Source organism: Pelodiscus sinensis, chromosome 1, assembly GCF_049634645.1.
Source record: "Pelodiscus sinensis isolate JC-2024 chromosome 1, ASM4963464v1, whole genome shotgun sequence".
Taxonomy (NCBI): Eukaryota; Metazoa; Chordata; order Testudines; family Trionychidae; genus Pelodiscus; species Pelodiscus sinensis.
In genome coordinates, this window is record NC_134711.1 from 113827257 (window position 1) to 113854912 (window position 27656).

General features: G+C 39.7%; 1 protein-coding gene across 2 annotated transcripts in view; it reads left to right on the forward strand.

Annotated features, from left to right (window-relative positions):
• Window positions 1-27656, forward strand: part of PIK3C2G (phosphatidylinositol-4-phosphate 3-kinase catalytic subunit type 2 gamma) — a 383327-nt gene that overhangs the window by 115129 nt on the left and 240542 nt on the right. For both annotated transcript variants that reach the window (XM_075897745.1, XM_075897746.1), the window contains 3 exons: window positions 3514-3577; window positions 14242-14364; window positions 22853-22886. In XM_075897745.1, the coding sequence (XP_075753860.1) occupies window positions 3514-3577; window positions 14242-14364; window positions 22853-22886 (221 nt within the window). The remainder of the gene's footprint in view (window positions 1-3513; window positions 3578-14241; window positions 14365-22852; window positions 22887-27656) is intronic.

Below are 27656 nucleotides of genomic sequence, written 5' to 3' on the forward strand. Positions count from 1 at the left end.
GCTGGCCTTTCAATAAATACCTCTTCTGATAGTGAGTCAGCACTGAGCCAATCTTGTATCACCGTGTTAGTGATCATGATGCTGAGGAAGGTGCTTATGACGGGCTACTGGGCTAGTTTCAGTATAGCTGGCTATAGTGCTCCCTGCACAAGTGACTCATGTCAGCACTTGGGAGGCACACTGCCCCCCTAGATCCATGCCAACATTTTATTTTCTACATGGGGTTCCCACACATGCCCCCTGCCTGTACCTTTGATAGTCCCCCTTCCCTTCTGCACACGCACACACACACACCATGTTCCCCTGGCTCTCTTCCATCTCTAGCATTTATTTTACAAGCACGTTGAGTTAAACCCTGTTATAATTAGTCTTGTTAAAACAGGAGTTCACTATAAATCTATGAGAATAACATTAAGTAGATAAAAGCCATTATCATACAGCATTTATAGCAGTGTTTAGATCTTAAAAGTCTCTCTATGAAAAAGAGAACTTAAAAATATTACAGTTTTGGTGGAAAAAAAATTCCCCCGCCTCTCCTCCCTGCAAGTTTCCTGAATTGAAGAAGTTGTAATTTTCTCATGCTTCTGTTCATAAAGACAGAATTTTCAGAGCCAAATATGTATATACATACAGGGATAATGGCTTCACTCTTCATAACACACTCTTTGTATTGAGGTACAATTTTAACAAGCAGAGTTACAACATGGTTCGATATAGTGCTAGGGCTAATGTGTCAAGGACACCCAGCAGCAACAGATCTCTTCCTCAACTTTCACTGTGCTCCCTCTGAAGGAGTGAGGAATATTTAACTGTTTATATAACAATATTTAACTCCTGTAGTGTGTTTCATCCACAGATCTCAAAGGCTTCGTCTACACTGCAGGGTTTTTGTGCAAGAAGCCTTTTGCAGAATAGTTCTTGTGCAAAAACTTATTGCACAAAAGCGTGTCCAGACCTCAAAGCGCATCGCAAAAGCGATGTGCTTTTGCACAAGAGAGCATCCACATTGCATGGACACTCTTACGCAAGAAAGCTCTGATGGCCATTCTGCAAATGGCCATTATAGCACCTGTGCTTTTGCCTCTAGGGATTTCTTGTGCAAAAACCCTTCCAGAGCATCCACACCTGCCTTTTTGTGTAAGAGCTGTAGTGCAAAAAGGAGTTATTCCTCACGGGGAGAAGAATAACTCTGCCAGAAAAAGCCCTCTGTTCTGTCAATTTTCTTGTGCAAAAACGTGCGTAAGGTATGGATGCTCCGCCTGTTTTTGTGCAAAACCAGTTGGTTTTGCGCATAAAACTTGTAGTGTAGACCTAGCCAAAGTGTTTTATATGGAAAGATAAATTCCATACGTCCCATTTTACAGATGGGAAAATGAGGCAGAGAGAGGTGAGGTGAATTGCTCAAGGGCACATTGAAGTATATGGGATGTTTTATTTAATTTCTTATAAGCATTCTCTGAATTTCCATCCTTGACATATGTGACATGTGGGCTACACATTTTTGCTAAATAAGTATGTCTACTGCTTTTCACATGTTATGCTGTCATGACTAGGGTGGGATGGAAAACAAAAATTCCAGTTTACAAAATGTTTCCATTGTGATACATCTATACTTTTTTGATGGGGAAAAAATGATTTGTTGAGACATTCCAGTGATGATAACTCCTTTTCTTGTGATACGAAGTTTTTGGTCTCGACAAAGGGATATATGAATGATGCTGACTGCTTACAAAGTGTGTGCAACTCAGCCGGGCAGACTTGTCTTATAGTGTGAATTATTTCTAAGATGCCCTCCTTTGCTCTTCTTAATAGCAATTTCTCTGTGCGCAGCCCCATCATAATGAAATGCCACATTGTGATATTTGTGTCATGATATGGCAGAATGAAACAATGTCTTTGTCCAGGCAGCCAAATTGATTAAGATGGGCACCCTCTCCCTAGCTCCCATGAAGAATAATGAACAAATGACTTCTTTAGCTGTTTATCAGTTGGCCTCGGATAAACTGAAGAAAATGGGCAAATCAGCAAATTGCTCTTATAGACACGTGGATAGCTAATGAAATAAATCAGTATATCCACTGGTGGTTGCTGTACTTCCATCCCTCACTATAATAAACACCTGGAGTTAAATTCAAACTTTATGTGAGTACCTGGACATTGATGGAGTTGTATTCACTTACAAAAAGGCTAATTCTGGCCCATCTTCCTCAACATCAAAATGCCCTTAAATGCAACAACATGCTGGCTAACCTGATGGGTGTAGTTGGATACATTTTAGAAGTCTATTAATTAATGGCCTATTGGAAAGTAAACCTGGCAGTACTCCACAAGATGTTCAGTTGTCAGGTAATTAAAAAATTAATTGATTGTAAGGTCATGTACAGGTTTGAGTGGAAATCAACATTGGAGGGAGAGTGGTCCTCACATTTCACTGCTTTATGTTGCAAAACCGTTCAAGTATTTTTCAAATTTATTATTTCAACAGTATCTCTTTTTTTAAAAATGTACTTTTCTACACTGGTGATCTGGTTTACAGTAAATTGAGAACTATTGCCGATTGTTTTGCAGACACAGGGCTTGATCATTCATAGATTTCTACCTATTTTGTGACATAAGGGGCATCTACACTGCACTGTTATTTTGATATAACTAGTGTTATTTTGAAATAACAGTGTGAGCATCTACACAGCCCTTCCGTTATTTCAAAATGATTTTGAAATAATAGTTTATTCCATAACCTGTAAACTTCATTCTACGAGGAATAATGCCTATTCGGAAATAGCTATTTCGAAATAAGGCGTGTGTAGACGCTCCACTGCTGCTTTTTTGAAATAGACCCTCACCAGGGCCTTTCTAAGTTATTCCTCCCCAGTGCTTCCTGGGGCTCTAAATCGAGATCGCACATCTACATTAGGGAAGCCTGCCTTGGACTAATTTTGAGGCCTCTCTGTAGGGTGGAGGTGCTATTTCAAAATAAGCTATTCCAAAATAACTTATTTCAAAATAAGCGTGCAGTGTAGACATACCCCTAAGCTGTAAAACATACCCCTTGACTTTATATGTTTAAAAGTTAAGTGTGTGCTTAAAAACTTTAAGTCCGTCTCTGCTCAAAAAAATATTTAAGCACACACTTAACTTTTAAACACACAAAGTCAATGAGACTTAAGCAACTTCATAAACCTAAGCATGTGCTTAAGTGGTTTGCTGAACTGGGGACTTACATTTGTAAAAAGTAGGTATAAAATATCACCAGATTTGAATGGTAGCATTTTAAACATACTTTGCACAGGGACAAATTAATGGTGGTGAAGAATCAGGCCTAGAATTCTTTGAAATTTATATAAGCTCTTGTCTTGATTCTGAATTCCTGTTTACACCAATCACTGTAAAATCACCGTGGCCAGTGAAGTTATTCCTGATTCATAGTGTAAAGTAAAAATAATGCCCACTTTCTTTTTCTGACTTCCATTAACTGAATGTTGGTTGTGTTTTTTGTTTTTTGTTTATTTCCAGGAAGAACCTTGTTACATTTATTATGAAATATGCAGGTCAAGTGGAATATCTATTACAAAATGAGGTATTTGTTCTCAGTCGTCTTTGCCAGAAAAACATTGACTTACCTGTGAAAAGTCTCTAATTATTAGATTAATTTGCCTCAAATTGAATTAAAGAGGACTCTTCCTAAAAGCTGTTTAACCTGTGTTGGAAAGGTGTGGAAATTTTTAAGTAAAATTGACATCTAAATTGTGACAAATGCTACACAATTAAAACATTCAAGGTAACTATTCTCTAGGTTTGGGGAACAAAAGGATCTGAGGCTAATTTGAGTTAACACCCAAATATTTGGCTCTGGTTTAGCTGAATGATACCCCTCCCACAATTCTGGAAACACTTAAACATGTACATTAGGGTTGCCAACTTTTCTAATGGCATAAAACTAAACACTGATGCCCTTTCCCTTCCCCTTGCCCCATCTCTTCTCTGAAGCTGACTCATTCCTGCCCCTGTCCCTCTGTCTTTTGTCTCTCCCAGCCTCTTTCTCACTTTCATTAGGCAGGAGCAGGGATCTGGGGTGCAGCACAGAGTTGAGGGATCCAACTGGAGGGATTTGCACTATAGGAGGGGCCTCCAGGCTGGACTATGGGAAGGGTCTCAGGATTGGGGCAGGAGATTGGGTGTGGGAGGATGAGTAGATGCAGGCTCTGGAAGGGTGTTTTGGTGAGTGTGGGGGTTCTGATATTGGGCATGGGGTTGCGGTGCAGGTGGGAGTGCGAGGTCTTGGAGGGATTTAATGTGAAGGAGGGGACTCCAGCCAGGTGGCATGTACCTCAGGTGACACCCAGAAGCAGCAAGGTGAAGGCACGGCCAGAAAGCTCAGTACAGTGTGTACTACTCATCCCCGTAGGCACTGCCCCCAGCCAATGGGAATTTGAACCATTGGGTCCAGCAGGGACAGTGTGCAGTGCCTTTCCATTAGCCCTGAATGTGGGGGCCACAAGGACATGCCGGTCATTTCCGGGAATTGTAAGAAGCCAAGCGAGGAAGAGGCCCTAACTTAGTCTCTTTACACCACCAACCACATTTCTAACAGCCTGGTCAGCAGTGCTGACTGGAGCCACCAGGGTCCCTTTTCAGCCAGGCATTTTGATCAACACTAATTGAAGCAGGACTAGCATGAATAAAATCAGGCATGAACCTTAAAAGTTTGCGGAATCAGGTTTAAACAGTTGGTCTCAAAATGCCACCAGAAAAGCTTTTGTTCCTTTGATTCCCAGCTGTGGGCAGACTCTGACCCCAAATTGAAGATGCATGTTTAAATTACAGACAATCAGAGAGAGAACGGAAGAATACAAATAATAGGTTGCGCTGCATTTCAGAAGGTGGTGCAGACTCGTCTTACTTTTATTTAAACTAGTTTTTCTTCCATTTATAACGGGGGAATGGAAAGAAAGCACAAGACCTTGGTAGATCACAGAATATACTCCTGCAGCAGCTTGAAGTTATTTTAGTTTGATGCAGTAGAGTTTAACTAGTTGTGTGAAAGTAAAGAATTCTCTTGCAAAATAAAAAAATGAAAAAATAAAACCATAACCAAAAATCTCCATTCTGTGTTAGGATGTTAATCCTCATCCCCAGATTTCAGTTTTTCACAATATTTTCACTAGTGTAATATCATGATAGTTAAATTTTGGGCATAAGTTAGTTAATAGATTTTAAAAATACACCTGTTTTTCATAGTGTTACTGTGACCATAGAGTTTACCTCAGGATCTGGGCCTAAGTTTGTGCTTCATTGAGTTCAGAATCCTTTCCTGAAAATACTATGGTATTGTCTTTATTCTTCATTGTACTGCACCAGTTTTCTGACCAGTGGTAATTCTATTGTACACAGACAAGGACTAGGGTGTGTGTGTGTGTGTGTGTGTGTGTGTGAAACTTTCATTGCACAAAACATTATTATTGTTCTTGTTATTGTTAGAATTAATTGTCATTGTTCTGAAAAATTACACACAGAGGCTACGTCTAGACTGGCATGATTTTCTGGAAATGCTTTTAACGGAAAAGTGTTCCGTTAAAAGCATTTTCGGAAAAGAATGTCTAGATTGGCACAGACACTTTTCCGCAAAAGCACTTTTTGCGGAAAAGCGTCCATGGCCAATCTAGACGCGGTTTTATGCAAAAAAAAAAGCCCCGATCGCCATTTTTGCGATCGGGGCTTTTTTGCACAAAACAAATCTCAGCTGTCTACACTGGCCCTTTTGCGCAAAAGCTTTGCGCAAAAGGGACTTTTGCCCGAACGGGAGCAGCATAGTATTTCTGCAAAAAGCACTGATTTCTTACAGTAGGAAGTCAGTGCTTTTGCGGAAATTCAAGCGGCCAGTATAGACAGCTGGCAAGTTTTTCCGGAAAAGCGGCTGATTTTCCAGAAAACCTGGCCAGTCTAGACACAGCCAGAGAAACAAAACAAATCCAGGAGTCATGATTCACTGTTTGAATCTGTGAGTGTATTTGCAATACACACCAGTTAAGCAATTTAAGAACATTTAAAAGTACTATCCAGGGTCCCCATGCTCACAGTGCAAAATATAATTTAAATCAGTGGGAATTATTCATATCTTCAAATCCCATAAGTCACAGGCATTTTTTAAAAAACTTCAGTCATGGAATCCATGAACCCCTGGTGAGGCCCAGGGCAAAAATGTATTCCTTGGTATTTTTCATCTATAGTAAATGATGTACAAGCTAGATAGTGATTGCTGCTATTACAAAATAAAAATGAGAAAGATAGAAGTATGGAATATTTGGCACACAAGATGCAGTTCAACCTGACATGTATGGAGCATTTCCACAGAATTTATGCCCTGAATGTTAGAAATTATTATCACCGGAATTATCTCTTGTTATTTATAATAAACTTCCTGTTAGCCTCTAATGAAACTTTGCTTAACCTTTGGTAAAGGGTTGTTCTACAATGAGATGGCGTTTTAATAACAGAAATTAATATAAACATCAAAATATCCTCCAAAAGTTATCATATTTAAATATTTTCAGTAAAATAAAATGTACTGAAACGTCTGCATTATGTTGGTTTTAGTTCCTCCTGAATTTTAGGACATTTAGAACAAAAACTTCCCAAAATAGCTGTAGAAAAATGAGTCTCTCTGTGTTTGGTCCATTAAGTCTAAATCAGTGTGATATGTCTGAATTTGGAAAGGGAAGACTCTCCAGGTATTAAATGTCTGTCTGGGAAGAGAGATGGTGTGAGAAAAATCTATCATCAGTCATGTCTTAGTTAAAATATTTTTCATATCTATGTCCATTAAGGCAATAAGATCCATGCCTTGAAGCGCCTAGTAGTCCATAAACCACACTTAATTATAATTCTTGCTTCACACTTAAAAGCCCATTATATCATGGAAATGCAAACACTCTTCAAAACTTTCCAACATGCTTCTTTATAGGAATGCACAAAGTACTTTCTGAAAATGTTAAAAAAGATATTTTTTCCTTCAGAGGAAGCTCAAGTCACCACCCTGTTCATGGATTAGCCTGGTGTGCCTGTAATGATAATGTGTTACTCTGAAAATTCCTGTGTGCGCACGTGCCTGTAGAGATAAAGTGCTTTGTGTTACTAATCTATAGCCACATGTGAAAAAAGAAAAATAGTAATATTCTCCAGGTCCATACCATAAAAAAGCCCTTCTAAACCTCTGGCTGGGTCACAGTTAAAGTGGTGACAATGCTGTCCCATTTTAGCTGCTCCACCAGTATGGTTATGTGTACCCTGAATATAGAGAGAGGAAAATCTGCAAGCATTTAATTTAAGAATCGACATGATCCTGGGGGGAGGCTGAAGGGAAAATGTAATAATTATAAAGGGATCGTTTAGAAAGTGGTGAGTCAATTTAAGACTGAAAGAAGCTCCAAAGTTTATTGGAGATCACAACCAAGCATAATCAATTTCCTTTCCCTTACAATCCTAAAACAGGATTATTTTTGAAAAGGTGTGCTCATTTTATTTTTCAAAATTTTGTGAGAGCATGCCTAATATATTTGTGCTCTAATTAAGTAATTGGATTTAGTCCAGTGAGACAGTTATCCCAATATATTTATTTGTTTGTATTAATGGTAGATATTAACCTTCTCATTACTGTTCAATTTCAGACATTCAACTTGAAAATAAAAAAGTTCACCTTAAGGACCATTTTTTTTTCTGTTCCTAGAAATAGATGAGTTACTAAAATAATTTTATCGGCACATGAACACACTGTAGCTCACTACAAGGAATGTTATCAGTACAGAGAGACAGAGAAAATTTAATCAGAGAGGTTTTGATTGCCCAGGAAACATTTTTCAGTCTTTAAGACAGTCAGTAGTACCAATAAACAAAGAATCCGTGGACATTATTTTAAATCTTTCCCCCAACACAGAGTATGTAGTATCTATGCACACCCCTTTTTAGATGCCTAGAGAGTTCAAGGCCAGAAGGGCACTACAAATCATCTACCTGAGTATCACATTCCAACACCACCACCTAGCTCACAGGCACTAAAATCAACATGTCCAGGAAACTAGATTATTGTGTGCCACAAACAGTGAATAGGAAGGTGCACCAGTGCCCAAAGCCTCCAATGGCAAGGAAATGGCTACCTGAAATGCTGGCAAGCGACGTGCGCGCACAAACTGCAGAGGAAGGCAAAAAAACACCTAGGCTATGTCAATGAAGCGCTCATTAGCAACTTCTCATGCTTCATTTGCATATCTCTGCCTGAGGCTTTTTGCACAAGAGGTTTTGGTGCAGTGTAGATGGATCTGTTTTGTGCAGAAAAAAGAAAAAACCCACCCTTTTGCACAAGATCCTTATGCCTCAAAAACGGAAGCACGAGAAGTTGCTAACGAGTGCTTCATTAGTATAGTCTCTGCCAGCAAAAGCCAGCAGTATAGACCTAGCCCTACAGTCACTGCCTGTCTGATCTGGTGGAAAATTCCTTTCCAACCCCACAAATGATCAATTTGATCCATAGCGTGTGAGTAAGAACCAAGTAATCAAACTCATGAGAGAGCGACTGATAGCACATCACCTCAGGGTCCTGTCCTCCCTTCCAGTGTCCCATCCCCAGCCAGGGCCACCCCTGAGGTTCAGAGGAAGGAAATAAAACAACAACAAAAATGAGAATATGCTGGGGGAAGGGGAATCTCATCCTGATCCTTGCAGGGGTCTGGCTGAAGCCCTGAGCTTTTAAGAACAAAACATGTTAACTAGATGTGAGCCCCAGTACTGCTGAGACCAGTACCTCACCATTACAAGCAACCCCATCATGCAATCACATTCCTAAGTTTGTCCAGTTCCCTCCTTAAGTTGTTTGCCCTCATACCTCCTATTAGGCCCTAGGCCTAATCCCTCTGATGGTTAGAAACAGTCTTTGAATTTCCAGCCAGAATGTATTTATGGCCTGTTTATATCCATTTGTTCTTGTGCCATAGTCTTTTAGCTTAAATAGGTCTTCACCATCCGTGATATAATTTGTCCTAAAGCCTTACGTACTACTGAGGTTTAGACTAACAAGTCTGTAATTGCCTAGATCACTTTTTACCTTGCATAAGTATAGGTTCAACACCAGCTATTCTCCAGTCATATGGCATTAATACCTCTGTATATTCAGAGGTATTAAAAATCTGTACTCCCACACCAGCAATTTCATGTATTTGTTCTTCCAGTATTCTAGGATGTAAATTATCCCTTTATCCTGATTTGAGTGCACTAAACTATCTAAAGTTTCTTTCATCTCAGATGAAATAAGATTAATTTCTAGACACTGATTTCCATGAACTATATTGGCTTCATGCACATGTTTTATATGATCTTTATTGAAAACAGAAGCAATTTATGTAGTTAGTATGTGCCATACCTAGATTATCTTTAATCTTCTTCCCATCCACACTGCATAGTGATTCAACCTCATTCTTTCTTAGGGTGTGTCTAGACTACCTAGTTTTGTCGACAAAAGTGGACTTTTGTCGACAAAACTATACCAGCGTCTACACTGGTCTACACATAACGTCTATACATAACGTCCACACAGCGTCTACACATAACGTCGACAGAACTCAGCAGTTTTGTTGACGCTGGTATACCTCATTTTACGAGGCATAACACCTTCTGTCGACAGAACTCTGTCGACAGAAGGTGTTATTGCCTGTAACGTTGCGTCCAGACTACGGAGTTCTGTCGACAAAGCAGCTTGCTTTGTCGACAGAACTCAATGTGTCTGGACGCTCTTTGTCGACGGAAGTTTTGTCGACAGTATCTGTTGACAAAACTTCCGTCGACAAAATGCGGTAATCTAGACGTACCCTTAGTCTCTCTTTGTTTGTTAAACTAATAAACCTCTTATTATTAATTTTAATTTCCTTGGCAAGATCTGTTTCACTTGACTTTTTGCAGTTCTCTCTTTATTCTCTAAATTTTCTTCTCTACAATGTAGTTTTCTTTGCTGGTCCTCCCCCTTTTCCATTTTCTCTAGACTCTCTTCTTAGCACTAATGATCTTTTTGAGGAGCTTCAGAGGGGTAGCTGTGTTAGTCTGTAACTGGAAAAACTTTAAAAAAACAACCATTAGTCTTGCAGCACCTTAAAGACTAACAAAACATGTAGATGGGATCATGAGCAGAAGTGGGTTTTTCCCATGAAAGCTCATGATCCCATGTACATGTTTTGTTAGTCTTTAAGGTGCTGCAAGACTAATGGTTGTTTTTAAGTTTTTCCTTTTTGAGGAGGTTATTCATCTACCTCTGTATGGCACCTTTCACTACAAGGGTTCTCCTCCCACCCCCTTGCTTGTCAAGCACCCCCTTGCTTGTCATGCAAATTTCAGATAATTTTTGCACAGTTGATCTGAAGCAATTCCAAATGTCCTCCACATTTAAGTTCTTATCTTTAGTGCAGTTGACTTTCTTCAGCTAATTCCTTTTGTTTCCCAAAATCTGCCTTTTTGAGGTGGTCATGATCATGAGGGTTAGCCAGCAGCCTGGGGACTAAGGGTTAACTATGTCCCTTACCTAGCTAGGTGGAGTAGCCAATAGGAATGTAGGCAGGAATTTTAAACTGGGACAAAGGAATTTTTTGTTTTTCCCTCCTTTGTTCTGAGCAGCTCTCTACAGCTATTGAGGGGGACGGACAGGGCTAGATTACCCAATAAGCAGACTAAACACGTGCTTAGGGCACCAGCAAAGCAGAGACACCCCCCAAAAAAAGAGATTTTACGGTATAATATTGTTTTTATTTTGAATTACACATGGGGGGCACCATAATCTTTTCAATGCTTAGGACTTCTAAAGGTCTAATCTGGCCCTGGGGACGGATACTATGTCTCCCTCCAAGAAAATACTCTTTCTTTGCTTTCTGTAAGTAGGGTAACGTTTAGATAAATGCGTTAGGTTTCATTGTTTTATGGTTTGGGCATGGGATCTGCTGTCTGGGCACTTTTTAAAAAATGTTTTGGCTTTCCTTTGTAACTAAGTTCTAGGCCCATGGAGTTTCTCCATGAAATTATTTTGTTACTTTTCCATCTAATTGTTCTGCTTGCAACAGGAATAGTGTGGTGATGATAAAAGTTTTCTCTTTTCCTTTTATTAACCTGATATTGGCTAATAGTGGTGTCCTGCTTTAGGGGTGATATTTTCCCAAATGGTCTCTCCCCTGGTTTCTTTATTAATTTGGGTAGTGGCAGCGGAGATTCTATCCTCAAAATCTAGAGTTTTAAGATTTTTGGGGGAAGTTTTATACCAAAGCCTGGTAGATAAGATTTTGGGGTACACTTGTTGGCCCCCGCTTCTGCATTTATTTTGCTAGAGTGGGGAAGGAACCATGACAGAGGTGAAAAATCATAATTGGTGATCTGGTTTTTATTATCCTTTCATTTAATTTCAACGGAATCAACTCATGATCACTTGATCCAAGATTATTTCCTATGACCATCTATGAGGTCTTCAGCACTTACCAAAATAAAGTCTAGCATCAATTATACCACTTCTTGCTGATTGAGTGGCAGTTTGATGAAGGAAATTAACATCTATTTTTTTCAGGAATAAATGGAATCTGCTGTCATTATTAGCATTTATTATTCAATCTATATTCAATATGTGAAAGTCCCCTATTATGACACAATTTCCAGCAGTACTTATCTTTCAAATACTATTTGAAGTGGTCTCTCTCTATATAAGTGTGGCACTAAGGATCTATAGCAAACACCTAACATTATCTGGATTAAACATCTTTAGATAATAATTGTAAAAGTGATTTTAATCTAAATAGATTTTGTCCATACTGTTCCTGGGTTTTTGGTGGGTTTTTTTTTTTAAGTTTCCTACTTCATTGATGTAATACTATTTCATCAACCTTACCTTTATTCCTATAGTCTTCCATATGTGAACTCCAGTCATGACTGCTTTCCTCCATGTTTCTGTAATCCCTGTAATAGCTGTTGGACCCCCTCATAAACTTTAAAGTCAGAAGGGACAAGCATGACCAAGATTCTACAATGAACTCCTGCACATTGCAAGCCACAGAACCTTACTGAGTTACTCCTGTAATAGACACACAACCTCTGCTCTAGTTACTGAATTCCTCAAATCATGGTTTCAAGACTTCAAGTTATAGAGAATTTACCCATTTACACTAGTTTTAAACGTTCAAATCATCCATATCCCACTCTGCAGAGGATGGTGAAAAACTTCCAGGATTTCTGACAAACTGGCTCTAGGGAAAATTCCTTCCTAACCCAAAATATGGTGATCAATTCGACCCTGTACATGTGTGCAAGACCCTGCCCTATAAGTTACAAGTTCCTCCATTTTATTGCCAACACTCCTCACATTAGTGTACAAACATTTCCATTGTTTCTCTATGACCTCACTCAGTTTTCTATTTGGATTAGTTCTAATCCTTTCAATAACGACTTGTCTACCCCTCCACTCAATATCTGTATGTTTTTCTCTGTGCTGTTGATACTTTTACTTTGTAATGTTCCGTTATCCTTTAATATATCATCATGTAGCTGATTTTCCTCCTCCTGTGTACTGGAGCCCAGTCATGGAGATTTCACTGGTCTCATCCAACCGTCTCCTCTCATCTCCTCATTAAAAGCCCTTCTTACGAATCATGCCAACCTTGGTCTCAAAAGTGTAATTCTCAAGTGGAGTCCATAAGTTGAGAAGGGTCTTTTTCTATGAATATCACACAATGGTCATTCATTCCAAAGCCTTCCTCCTAGAACCAATCCTTGAGCCATCTGTTGATCCTCATTATCTTATCATGTTTTCACCCTCCTTCGCTAGGGATCAAAAGAATTCAGCTGAAAATCACCTAACTTTGTGTCTCTTTAAGTACTTTTTCCAGCCTTTCTACTTGATTTATTCTAGTGGGAATCTAGCAATGTCATTTATCCCAACATTCAGCACAATCAGTGGATTTATCCATGCTCCTATCAGGATCCTCATCAGTTTCATGTTCACACCTCATATCCTTGCTCATGGCAGGCATCATTCTATTCTCCCCTCTGGATCTGGTCAGGTGAGAGACTTGTTCATTCTTCTGAGTATGGAGTTCCCAACCCTACACACCTGTCTTACCCTGCTCTGGGAATGAATCTGTCTTGTGTTGCAGTCCCTATCCATTGGCCTCTCTTTTTCTTAAACTCCAATTTCTGGTTATCTCTGTCATCTCGACCTCTTTTCTGTGGGGACTGGCTTCCCTTCTTTTCTTCCTTGCCACTTACCTTATAACTGTCTCCTCCTCATTCCCTAGTGCAGCAAACTTCATCTCATTTTCATCACCACTAGCTGAGTCTCTACCTTGTCTTCATTGACCAATGGAATAAAGTGACACGTTGCTCTTCTTGCAATCCATCCTCCAGAAACCTTTTTGTTTTGGAAGGTATCTGCAAATCTTGAGTTATCTTTGCCACTTCTTCTGTCCTGTCCTGTATTATATATTTAGATTCCTAACTGAATTCCAGCATCATCTTGATCTGCATCTTTAGTCTCTGCCATGAGTTCTATCAGGTGACATTTCATGCATAAATAGCTTCCATTAAGGAAGTACTCATAGATGATGTACTCTCTTTTGGGTCACCTTTTTAAAATACATCATCATCATATCTGGAACAGCTCAGTTTGTATAAAAATGTAATTTTGCATATGGGCTTGTAAAATAGAATATTTGAAAGGTCTGGACTTTATGTTCATGAAGATTTAATAGTTTGAGGGGAAATTATGAAATCCAACTAAACCACCAAGGTTTGCCTTAGAATCAGTCTTAGAAACTAAATTTTTCACATTTTTTTTTCAAGAAAAATAAGGAATTAGTCCAAGAAGCTTAGGTCCGATATGCCTAGGTTAGATATGCCTTAATGTTCTTGAAGCTCCACAAAACCTTGGTTAAATAGGCTTAACTCTTTCAGGTATGTAATCAAACTCTGAAGCAGATGATACCTGGCTTGTTAAAGATTTCATTAGGAAAGTTTCACCCTGCATATGGAATTTCATGCTTGCTGTTTTGAAGACTTTGCTACTCAGCAGTCTGCCAAGTTCTTGGGTTTGTGGATGATATTTTTCTTTTGTGCCAGACTTATTTTTGGATGCACCCACTGACTTCAGTTTAACTTATTTAGCTTACTGATAAGTGCTTTTGTGAGGTATTTCTATTAAAGTACCATGGATGTTTTTCTCCTTGCCATCAACAGTGTAAAGTGGATAAAGTGATTGAAGAAGCTAAAGCAATCTGCAGTGTTCTCTGTTCTGTGGAAACCAGGGCTATTACTGAGGCAGTCAAGAAACTCCATTCAGTGACACTGGGAAAAACACAGGTAAAGGAAGCACTAAAACCTTTATAAGGCTGATCTGAAAGGCTGATGTCTTGTTCCCTCTTAACACCAGAACTTAAGTAAGTATCATTCATGTCTGCATTGTGTGACCCGCTGCTTGCTAAGCCAGAGCTCTGCCATTACAGCCTGGCTGAAAAGAGCAATTGAATCCAGATGAGCAAGCCCATGCCTGAGGGGCTAATGTGAAACACCTGTGGGCCTCATTAGCCAGAGGGCTTATAAGGCTGCCAGAGAGGCAGTTGTGGGGGAAGTGGAAGAGCCATAGTGTACTTCCCAGCCAGCTGGAGAGGCTAGCTAAGTTAGCTACAGGAACAAACAACCAAAGCTCTGTAAATAGAAGGTGGTAGGAAATTGGCATGGATGATGAAAGGCACAGGAGATTGTACAAAAAGGGGTCTCTGGTTGAATTGGGACCCAATAAGGGGTCCCAGGGTGAGGACTGTGTCACAATTGATAAAGCTGATCGGTCAAGGTACTGCCTTGCTATTTATTTCCTCATAGGTGACTATTAAGAAGAGGAAGCATAAAAAGAGAAAAGATTGTGAAGCAGTGCTTTTTTTGTTTAAAACAAAAAAAAAGGTGCCAGAACTCCAGGGGAAAAGTTGCTGAGCTCTGACTGGAGGTGCTGGTATTGCGTCTGGAGGTGCCAGTACTGTGTACTGGGCAGTACAGTCACAAAAAACACTAGTTGTGAGCAATGAAATGTATGATTAAAAAAGCAATAAAAGGTTGGTCTTGTGGGTATGGTACTGAATTTGGACATAGGAGAGTCAGCATATATTCCCAGCTCTGCCATAGACTTCTTTGTGACCTTGGGCAAGTCATATAGAATTGGGTTAGCAGAGGTTCTGAGCACTTAAAGCTGCATTTTAAGTCAGCATCTGGGGAACTGAGGTACTCTGCACTGCAGAAAATTAGGCCATTAATCATTATGGGTTAGTCATGCTAATGCTTTCTCACATTAATACAATTCCTGCTTCAGCATTTTAAGAAGTTTAATTAAATAAAGTTTTCCTCTGCTTCCCATAAGTGGTCTGTATCCTGCTGGCCTTACTCACTGATGAGTTTTTGTGTGGAATGGGCTGCAAGATTGGACCCATTCTTGTTAATTTGTGCAGATTTTAGTTTCATTGCCAATATGTCATTTTATCTCCTATGTAGCACACTCATGTTAAATAATCAAATATCAGAACAATGATTTTGCCCATAAATCTTGTGATTTATATAAGAATAATCTTCTTAAGGCGGGGGAAATGGGTTAGAAAAAGAGTGGGGAGAATTGTTCATCTACCCAAAATAAATGTATATGGATAGGCCTACTGGCTGGTTTGTGAATACCATGATGATACCTGTAATTGCTGTAATTGGGGAAAGCTAATTTACTTGTTTACATAGCATGACAGTGAAACACGGCATGGATTTTTAAGGCATATTACACATTTCCAGTCAGTACAGGCAGTCCCCGGGTTACGTACAAGATAGGGACTGTAGGTTTGTTCTTAAGTTGAATTTGTATGTAAGTCGGAACTGGTACATATTGTAGGGGAAACTCTAGCCAAACATTTTTTTTAGTTTTGGATAGCATAGGGAAAGGTTAACTCCCCTCTAATGTTTGTTTTGCTGTCTGTTCCCCTGTTCAGAAGATTTCACATCTATTTCTGTCCCTGTGACAAACTCAGGACTAAAGGAGTAACTCATCAAATACCAAACAGCTCTGCACCATGCTTTGAGCTAATAGCTTTATTTCCACACACCACCCAGGGTTCTAGGAGGAGGGTCCTTTTTTAGCTAACACAATGAGGCCAGCACTTTGTTTGTTTTGGTGGAGTCTTTGTTTGCCCAGGGAGCCCAGCATGTATAGGGGGAGGAGGGGCGGAGAGGCTGCTTTTGTCTGCTGTTCGGCAGCCTGTTGCTCAGGGGAGGGGGCAGCCTGTTGCTGGCAGGGGGGGAGGGAGGAGGCGTGCAGGATGCGAGGCCGCGGGGGGGGGGGCAGCGGGCGTGGGGAGGCACTTTTCCTCTGCCCGGCAGCTCTGCGGGATCCCTGTCCCTGTGGCCAGCTGCTGCAGGCAGAGGCCAGTTGGAGCCGGCCGAAGAGGAGGAGGAGGTGGATTCTAGGACCCAGGTGAGCGAGCCCCGGGGACGCTGCTGCGCTCGGGGAGCCCGGCATATATAGAGGGGAGGAGGGGCAGAGAGGCTGCTTTTGTCTGTTCGGCAGCCTGTTGCTGGCAGAGGGGTGGGGGGGGCAGCGGGCGTGGGGAGGCACTTTTCCTCTGCCCGGCAGCTCTGCGGGACCCCAGTCGGAGCCGGCCCGAGGAGGAGGAGGATCCTAGGACCCAGGTGAGCGAGCCCCGGGAATGCTGCTGCGCATGTGCGGGAGTTGCCTCACCCCGTTCGTATCTAGGGATCCGACGTAAGTCGGATCCACGTAAGTCGGGGACTGCCTGTAATGTAAAGCTCTGTCACACCTTCAAACCCCAGTAAAATCATAAGTCTCTCCAGGTATTTTTATCTGAGTAAACCTGAAGCTGAGGTGAAATGAACTTACCAAAGCGTACATAGTGAATTAGTAGACAACCTGGAATTTGAACACAGAAAATCTTATTTCCTAGCCCTCTGGTTAGTCCTTTTCAAATGTGTCATAAAATCAGATAGCTCAGTTTTCTCACAGTAAATCAGACGATTTGGTTTCCTTTAATTTTTTCCCTAGAATTCCTTCTGGTTCACTGTTCATTTTTGTTAAGTGAATGAATGGCACTTCACTGATATGTGTTTCAATCTGTGTCAGGTGGACTCTCCTATTTAAATGGGTCTGTGAAATACCACACATTCTCTCGTGTTGAGTTAATTTAAATAAAAATATTCACAAGAACATTCCTCTGCTATTTCGGACAACAAACTTGGTAGAGAAATAAATAAAAGTAACAGCAGCATTTTATGACAAGACATTGACTTTCATCTGTAGGTTCCATCTACTGTCCTCTGGGACAATCTTCTCTCTAAGCAGAGTATCTTCTTCAGTGCCATGCTCTTAACTGGATTCCTCAGCCATCTGCTTATTCTTCGAAAAGGGCTAATTGTGGGATAATTTGTCCTTTAGAAATGAATTAAAAAGTATAAAAAGGAAATTGACAGAGACTGATTCTTTCAAATTGGTACTGAGTTGGGAAATGGATTCCCTCCAGATGAAGGAAGATTCTGATTATGAAAGTCACTTTCCCTTTTATTTCATCAGCTCTCTTGAATCCATATCGTAAGAAGCAACCTACATTCAGATTTGGTCAGGCTTGCCTGACTTATCACAACCCATTTTCAGACATTCTGTTTGAAATCAGAGACAGAAATATCCACATCATGGCCTGCCTTGGACACCTCTAATCAATAAATTGCATCTTAAATGCAGCAGTGAGTAAGGAGATGAAGGGAGGACACTGATTGCAGGTCTTCTTACATGAGTCTCGAGTTTCTGTTACTAAGGCTACGTCTAGACTGCAAACTTCTTTCGGAAAAAGCTTTTCCGGAAGAGATCTGTAAAAACTTTTTTTCGAGAGAGCATCTACACAGCAAAAGTGCAAAGAAAAAACTAACTGCTTTTTTGAAAGATAGCATCCACTTTGATTGGATGCCATCTCCTATTTCAGTTGTGATTACTGTGGACGGAGTAGCCAGTAGGTTACCTATGCTTTTTCCTGGAGGCCTCTTCTTTTGAAAAAACACTGTCTTCTGCATCCATACACACCCTTTTCCAAAAAGCTTTTTTGGAAAAAGGCTTCTTCCTCATAGAAAGAGGTTTACTGCTGTCGTAAAAACCCGTCTGGTCTTTCGACTTCGGTGAAAACTCAATAGCAGTGTGCACATAAGTCTAGTGGTAGAAATGTAGCCATGTTAGTCTGGTGCAGCTGAAACAAAAAACAGGACTGTGTAGCACTTTAACAAGATGGTTTAATAGGTGATGAGCTTTCGTGGGCCAGACCCACTTCCTCAGATCAAACTCTGTGTTGCCCTAGGGACGTGGACAAGCAATTTAGAATAAAAGTGGCCAATGGTGTGGATATAAAATGGGGAGAAGGAGTCCCTACTCAGAAGAAAGATCCGACCTGAGAGCCGTATCTAATCACCGGTGGATCTCTAGCCACAAATCAGGCATACACAATTTAGGGCCAAACCATGTATTTGAGTAGAATAGTGGAACAGATATACAGTTAACAGCAAGTTTCAACAAACCAACCCTCCCTAACCTGAAGAAAGGAGATAGAACATTTCCCTAGATACATAAGATATATACAAAGCCTGAGGCGATCGATGCCTGCAACCTTCAACCCTCGGGCTATTTGTAAGCCTCTGGGGAGGACAAGCAGGGAGATCCCGTGGTAGTGAGTCCTCTGTGAAGAGACGACCCCGATATGGATCCTCGATCTGGAAAGGAATCCCCTCTGGACACAGTCTGATCTGTCCTTCGACAACACCGTCTGATCCAGTAGGTGGGTAATCCAATGAAGATGATAGGAAAAGAGAATCTCGGTTCCAGTGACCAATGCAAACAGGAAAACCTTGTGGGTATTTACCACACAAGGGTAGCACAGTTCAAAAGTCCAGGCCTCTGATTACATAGATGGTATCCAAGCTTCAGGCAAACAATACAGAGGAGCAACAAATGAGTAGATCCAAGGCTGGAGAATATCCAAGGACCCGAGCCCTTGATACCTCAGGGCTTTTATTAGCCCAGAGGCGGGAAAAGTATGCTAATGAACCTAGGTGTTGAGTGCAGCTTCCTAGGGGCTGTGTGCAGCGGTTTTGGTGCTGAGTGCACCAGATAGTAACGGGTGCACAGCCTGTTTGAGAGGGGTGCACAAGGTAGTACCGTGTGCCAATTAACAGTTTGAGCAGGAAAACCTACATCATGTAGAGAAAAGGACCTGTCTCTTTCAAAATGGAACCCACTGAACCAAACTATAATATAGCCCCCTTTTCTAGGGTAACATCTGCAGTGTACACATACTCTAAATGAAATTCATTGAAAGCTTGGTCTCTGCTTTTGGTGTGAGTACATTATCCCATAAAACTGTAAACTGGTTTGTCCCTGCAGATCAAGTTGTCATTATTGTACAAGTAAATGGACTGGTTAGTGATCAGCACTTACATGAGAGAACCCGAATCATAAACTGATTTGCCAATGTAACACAATCTCTCTGTGCCCAAGTTCCATATACTGAAAATAGGCACAATAATAATAATACTTTTTCGGTCTTGTTTTATTAAATTGTAAGTTCTTCAGGGCAAGAGATGCCTCTTATTTTTTGCATGCACTTATCATGAAGTCCAATCTAAGCCAGGATGCCTAAATGCCACTGTAAAGCAAGCAATAAATGACAGAAGATAATGATATTGGTGTTTAGTCATCTGATACGGCCTAGTATGAACATTTAAAAAAAGTATTGTAGATTTTCTTCTTATAAAATGATTTCTCTTCGGCCCTGACTATAACATCTACATTGATGCAAACTTTACAAAGAAGTTGCTTAATGTTGACGAGATTTCTCCTCTATCAATATTTCCTTTTAGGCTTGGTTAGCTAAATTAATTCATTTTCCCTTGAAACCTTCTTTTGAAGACTGTCCATTACCTTGACTGACACTCCCTACCCTTGTTCATGAGACAGAGCTGATTAACATCTGACTTCCAAACCAAAAAAAAGAAGAAGCTGAAATCAAGCACAACATTGCTCCTGTGCCAGCAAATGCTGCTGCTTTTTTCTTGTTTCAGGAACAAGTGCTAGGACAGTCAATTAGGCTTGGGCAGCCCCTCAGAAGTTCAGGTTTCAGCAAAAAGAGCTGCTTCTCTCCCAGATGCAGCTGAATTATAAATATAATAAAAGCGGACAAATATTTTGTTGCATATGTAGTAACTCAAGTCCTATGGTGGGTGGGTGGATGTGTGTGTGTAATATCCAGGTATGGATAAATCAGGAGCTATAACTTATCTCATCATATCTAGCTCAATATTTAGATGTGTAGCCTGAATCAATATTCAGCAGTTTGAATACTGGTGATAGGCTAACTTCTCCAGTCCTTATTCAAGCATAACTCAGATTGAGGTCATAAGTAGGAGTTGTGTCCCCATAAAAATACAGTGCAGTGTTTTTGGGCCACTTGCAACACATTTTTTTCTCCTTTGGTTCTGAGGGCTTTATAGATCACTTATATGTCTAATATGTCGGGTTCATTTGCTTCTGTACTACCCATCAAGATAGCAGCCAAAGTAGTGTAGGTTTTCTGTGGGGAGGCATTAGGAATAAGGCCCTGCCTACTAAAATCAGGATAAGTAGCTGGTTTAAAGATCATCCTTTTTCCAATTAAGCACGCACTTGGTGCTATTATTCAATGAATGTTGAATAGCTGCTTGCTGCATTCCTTGTGCTGTTGGATCATACATTAAGAAATAGAACAGTTATTCTGGCATATCTCTGATTCCTTTCTCTCATGATTTCCTGATGACTAGTGAACTGTATATTGTGATTTTGTTTGGAATACTTTTTACACATCCATTTGGCAGGCAGCCTACACACACTACCCCTAAGGGAAACTGCTGCTTGCTCCTTCCAAGGTAAATTACATTTGGTAATGCATTTTTGCATATCTTGCTGTGCTTCTATCTATGCCATCAACATTTATATATAACAGTGCCTACATTTCTTCCAACTCCATGTGATTATTTAAACCACCATCATTGCTATGAAAGCCCCTGTACTGTGGTTGGGAGATTAAGAAACTGGCATCAGCATGAGCTGGTGGCACGTGTCACTAAATGATTGATCCAGTCTTCCAGACAATTCCCTGACCTTGGGAATTTTAAAAAAACTATTCAAGGAAAATTCTACATCCTGCTGTACAATTATTGTTTTCATTCCTCTCTCCTACTCTCCTTTTATTGTGATTAACAAAAGGTCTTGGGAAACAAATCCTGCTAGAACAGACACCATCCATTATGTATTAAATGGGCTACAATATGTGGAAATTATCAGAACTGTTAGAAAAAGATTTACTTTACAAAATGTAGAAGAATAAAATCGAGGTCTCAGTTCTTCTTTGTCACAGTCTTGGATAGAGTGACACAAACAAGTTTGCTTTTTCTCCCTCCAAGTAGCAATCAACTTCCATTCATATTAGCTAGATCAGTTCTGCCTAACCAGCGGGATATGTACTAGTACGGCTTGTAGGTCAGCTTTGAATAAATTATCACTTTTAAAAGGACCCTACTAAACACAAGGGCCACTAAAGTGTGGCTTCCTTGATCAACAGCAAAGGCATGAATGAATATAAGGGAAAAACTGACTTTTGGTTTGCAAGAAGTTCCAACAGGGTGCTATAAAAAAACAAATGAATACCATACTACAGTATTAAATTTACATAAGCATTATGTGTGTTTCATTTTTATACTCCAGCAATCCGTTGATCGTATCTTGATAAATATGAATTTATTAAAGGTGCTTATTGCAAATGAGGTCTCGGTGGCACAGTTGGTTAAAATTAAATTTTAAAGAGTCAGCTATTAAGTTATTGATGCACATAAATAATTGGTCTGATCTTTCAGATGATCTGAGCACCAGGCAGCTCTCAGCGAAGGTAGTGGAGAGTTGTTGCCTGCTCAAAGGTTGTAGAAAACCAAGCTTCCGATTTAGCTATCTAGCTAGAAATCTAACTTTTAGGTACTGTTTTGAAAACTTAGTGAGGCTGTGTGAAAGTTCTGGAGCCTGCCTACAGAAATAAGCAAGACACACAAAAGGTAGGGGAAAGAGGATATTGTGATCCCTAGGCTCCAGACAGAACCACAGCAGCTACACAGCTATTTTGGGGTAAGCCCTACAAGGCCAAATCTGCCATCCTGGGCTCTGAGATTCACTGCTGTGGGCTGCATAGATGTACCCTAAATGACTTGCCTAACATTATACATGAAACTTGTGATACAGATGGGAACCAAACTGAATCCAGCCCCAATCCAGTATGTTCCTGTCATGAAATATGCCAATGGTTCTCAAAGTCAGATAAGCTGCTGGTGGGCCTGTACCGTTTGTTTACCTAAAAGGTCCATGGCCATGGAGCCTTGCAACTCCCATTGCCTCTGGTTTGCCATTTCCAGACAAGGGGAGCCATGGGAAGTGGCATGGCCAGGGCTGGCACTTCTTACAGCTTCTTGTGGCTAAAAATGGTGAACCGCAGCCAATGGGAGCTGCAAGGCTCCATGGCTATGGACAGTTAGGTCAACAAAACGTTGCAGGGCCCACCAGCAGCTTACCCATGTGGGCCTGCAACCCAGCTTTAAAAACCACCGAGCAGTGCTTTCTCCTTTTGCCCCAATACCAGGTTAACTCCATGTGGTTCTCATGTGAATTGTCTGTACTTGACAAATGCCACATCAACAAATGCTGGTGTTCCGTCTCTTCTGTATTATAAATACTATTTTTTTTCTTTTTTAGAATTTGCTTCAAAATGTAGAAACTCCAGTCAGAGGTAAAGAAGTTTCTATTAGATATTAATGCAAAAAATAAATAATTAGCAAAATGTATATTCCTATTCAATTTGTTAAAGAATTCATTTATAGCATAAACCAGTTGCTGTAAATAAAGCAAATGCAAGTGTTTCAGTCTCTATAGATCATTGTACTATCTCCAATTCATCTTACAGATAAAATGGTCATTTTTTTCTCAGATAAGAAATTATAGTCATTTATAGTGGGCATTTTAGAAGGCAGAGTGGATTGAAACCTTTTTTACAAGTTGTACTTAATCTCCATTCTATTGCTGGGGGGGGGAAAAAGGAGAAATGAAGTATTGCTGTGAAGCCGCAAATGTAGGTTTGTCTGAGACATTTCTGTTCCTCTTCAATAAATTCTAGTGCTGTTATACTAGTGATATAATTTAAGAAACTTAATAAAATATCAGGAGCGAATAGCCACCTATCTTTAGTCCCCCTGCCATTCAAATCAGACCAGACAAGTAGTGACTGAAAATTGTTACTGTCCTATTAGGAGTTGATGTTTTATATGAATTAACTAAATGGTCACAGTTCATTTGCTCAGACAGAGAGATGTTCATGTTGAGCAAAAAAAAATTGTATCTATCACTCTTCGTTGCAATATGATCTGAGTTTGAGAACTGAATGGTTGCAAAAAATGTAGAAGACCTTCACACTTAGGGCTTGTCTGTATATGAAAGTGGAGCCAGAACAAGGTAAAGCTGTGAACTTAAAGCAGATTGAGCTAATTTGGAATAAAACATACAGGCTGTGTCTAGACTGGCCAGTTTTTCCGGAAAATCAGCCGCTTTCCCGGAAAAACTTGCCAGCTGTCTACACTGGCTGCTTGAATTTCTGCAAAAGCACTGACTTCCTACTGTAAGAAATCAGTGCTTTTTGCGGAAATGCTATGCTTCTCCCATTCGGGCAAAAGTGACAGTGTAGACAGCTCAGATTTGTTTTCCGCAAAAAAGCCCTGATCGCGAAAATGGCAATCGGGGCTTTTTTGTGGAAAAGCGTGTCTAGATTGTCCACGGACGCTTCTCTTCAAAAAGTGCTTTTGCAGAAAAGCGTCTGTGCCAATCTAGACACTCTGTTCCGAAAATGCTTTTAACGGAAAACTTTTCCGTTAAAAGCATTTCCGGAAAATCATGCCAGTCTAGACGTAGCCACACAGAGCTATTCTGGAATAGTCAATCTACATCGAAACTCGTTTAAGTTAATTCAGAACAACACACTCTAACCCCATGTATGGATTCTCTTGTTTCTGAACAAATCAGGAGTAGCTGTTCTGGAAAAGTTTTCTGTATCGACAAACTTTTGTAGATGGTGCTGATCAGGGTTGGGGTATGGTGACTGGCTCAATGGCATAGTAGTTTGTAGCTGCTAACCAATTGTACCTAGGATTTTAGATGCCAGGCTGGTCATTCCAGCTTTTTTTTTTTTTTTCAAATTCATTAAAAATAAATAACTAAACACAATTGTATGAGGAGTGCCTACATCCCCAGCTGCAGGAAAGAGAAAAGCGTTCTTGAGAAAAAGTTATGAGTATGCCAGTGCCAAGGAAAGGAGGCAACTATGGTTTGTGGAATTCCTTCCCCTTGAAAAGATGCTTTTCCCATGAGCTTTGTTCAACTCGAGTTATGGGAACATTTTGCTAAACATGAAAGAAATTAATAGCTCCTAATTATCAGCGACTCCATTATACATCTTCTTCCATGTGCACTTGAAAACATGTTTGTGGTAAAAATTTAAACCATTCCTCTATATAAGCCTATTTGCAAGCTTAGGCTTTATTGAGTCAGCACTTCCCTCAAAGAACATCTGTTTGATGTATTGAGGAGTCTTGTAGATGTCTAACAGAGTTTTGCCTGTTTACTTGTCTACACCCTTTTACTTATTTCAGAAAAGGCTCAGGCTTTTTCTGTTGAAGGCTGTTCAGTTTGTTCTGACTACACCCTTAATTTCATAAGCACTGCAGAATCCATTCTGTTATGTACCCTTAGGAACTGCACCTTACTGAATGCAGTGAGATCTTGTCAGAACTTGTTGGCATCATAGAATTCAGTCAGGTGATGCTATTTGTATTATCTTTGTAAGCTATTTTTATTAAACTTTTTTCTGGAATTAATTGTAACTCCTTATGGGAAAAGATAATCATTTCTAGACTTCCCACCTGTCTGCAGAACTGGGTGTTCCCATGAAATGAAGAATGGGATTATTCGATTCCAATAAAGATTTTGCATTATGATTTTTTTTTAATCCAGGTTATGGGCAGATAGACAGAAACAAGTTTATACAAAACTCATCCAGCATGTCTTCTGTGAAGACCTAATGGATTAGTGGTTTATATAGTATTAGAGTATGCAGAAACTAGTACTTGTCATATCTGAAAGAACACGCAGCCTTAATAGTTTGTCTCCAACCAAGTACTGACTTTCCCAAAGGCCATCTGTGCACCATAAAGAGGTGGTTTTAAAGTGGAAATGTCTTTTATGTGTGCCACTAAAGGTGCCATCTTTTGGAGGAAATGTAAAATAGATATCCCCACTTTTTGAGGATTATAGAAGTTCTGGACCTACTAAAGGTATAACGCCTGACACATTTGTTTTGGAATTTAACTATTATTTCTAGAATTGATCAGAAAATTATAAGCATTTTTCACAAGCATTTAAAAAAACCTTTTCAGTGGAAAATTTCCATTTTTAATGAAAAATTGGGAAAAAACAAACCTTTTTTAACTCCACTTATTTGTGTGTGTGTGTGTGTGTGTGTGTGTGTGTGTGTGTGTGTGTGTGTGTGTGTGTGTGTGAGAAACAAAATTAAGCAAAAATTGTTTTGGACTGAACATTTTGTTTTGATTTTTGAGTTTTTTTCATGGTTCCATTTTTTATAAAATTAAAGTCTGTGTCTAAAGAAAACATCACTTTGACACAAAAATCAAAATGCTGCAGTTTCTAAAATGTTGAAGCAAAGTGTTAATTTTTTCATAATGAACAATTCAGTGAAACCAACTCAAACTCAAAGCATTTTCATTGTCAGTGAATCTGCAAATTTTGCAGAAAAAAAAGTTTGCCCATCTCTAAAAAAAATATTTTTTATTTTCTGGAGCTTTCTGGATCACAACCTTTTAACTTCCTGCCTTTTGTGACCACTACAGTGTTCTAAATAGCACTATAACCTTAACTGTGTCTTAGTGAAATTCATTGGTTTACAAATTTCAGGGGCTTGCTCTTTTTTCTTTAACTACTAGGTGGATGGTAAGTTCATTACATTAGCTGTCAGGTGTCACAGAAATATGAAGCTTTTCTTTTCTGATATTCCATTCAGCCATTGAAACAATGATCAGGTAGTAACTAGGGTTGGGAGCGGGGGGCATGCGTATACAAAAGTACAGAGAGCATATTTAACATGTATTGAACTGACATGATCTACAACAACAAAATGCTTGCCCTGACAGAAGGTCCAAAATGAAAACCACATAAAATATAAAAAGAAAGAAAGATGCTAACTTATTTTATTCCTTGTTTTTCAATGTCTCAGAAGTGTATGCTGCAGGAGTAAGATCAACACTTTTAGTTACTAAATTGCTTGCTTAATTTTGCTGACCAGAGGAGAAATACTTTGTGTTAACAGAGCGTGTGCAAGGATTCATGTTTTTTGTGGAGAGCTTTGCATAAGTTTAATTTTTTTCATGTATACTCTGAGTCCACGTCCCATTATCCACATCACAGTGGCTGAGATCTTAAAACTAAATTGATTCAGACTAGAAATTGGGCACAGATTTTCCACAGTGAGTAATTAACCATTTGAAAAATTTGCCTAGGGATGAAATGGTTTGCACCATCACTTGTAGTCTTTAAATCAAGATTGGATGCTGGCTTTAGATCAGGCAGAAGTTATGAATCCACAGGAATTACTGGGTGACCTTTTTACAGCCTGTATTATGCACTTGTTAAAACTAGCTGAGCATAATTGTCTTTTCTGGCTTTAAAATCCATGAATCACAAAAAGCAATTGGTGTATTTGGCTTCATGAACAATAGTGCACGGTATACCAAATCCTCTGGATAAGATTTTGCCCAGCCATTGTGAATAATAGACACTTACAAGCCTGCCAAGATAGTTGTGTCTCTAGTTTTGTTAATCGTAGTCTTACTTAATGAATGAGGAGTGGAAAGAAACAGCCTTATTTGTCTCAAAAGCTGCAATGGGATTTTAAGTTGAGGACTCACAGTAGTAAATAAATCAAGATCAGTGGGTTTTAACCATGCTATAACTTGCCATTTTAGCTCCCAAAGTGAGGAAGCACATTTGCAACCTTTGCCATTTTTTCCCATCTAATTTTTCCACTCCTTTGACTTTGCATTTATTCCTCCCTAGTTACAGCCTGGGTTTTGATGTCAAGAAAAGAGTATACCTGCTATTTTCAGGAATTCAAATGAACATCCAAAATATAGTAAGACACTAAGTAGTCGTGGTAGATGATACACCAGGGTTCATTCTTTAATTTGTTTGGAGCACTCTGTATTCTGATTCATTTTAGAGACTTATCACATCTACTGTTCTGCAAAATTAGGTTAGTGAACAGTATAATCTGGGCTATAATATATTGTTGTACATTACTATTCACCAACTATCTTGGTATGGGTAATTCTTCTGTCCTGTAGAATATCTATCACCACAGTCATAATAAGAGCGTATTTTGTGCATATGCTAGTAAGTTTTCATGGTAGCATAGCAAGGCTAGTGTACACATATTGCCCTA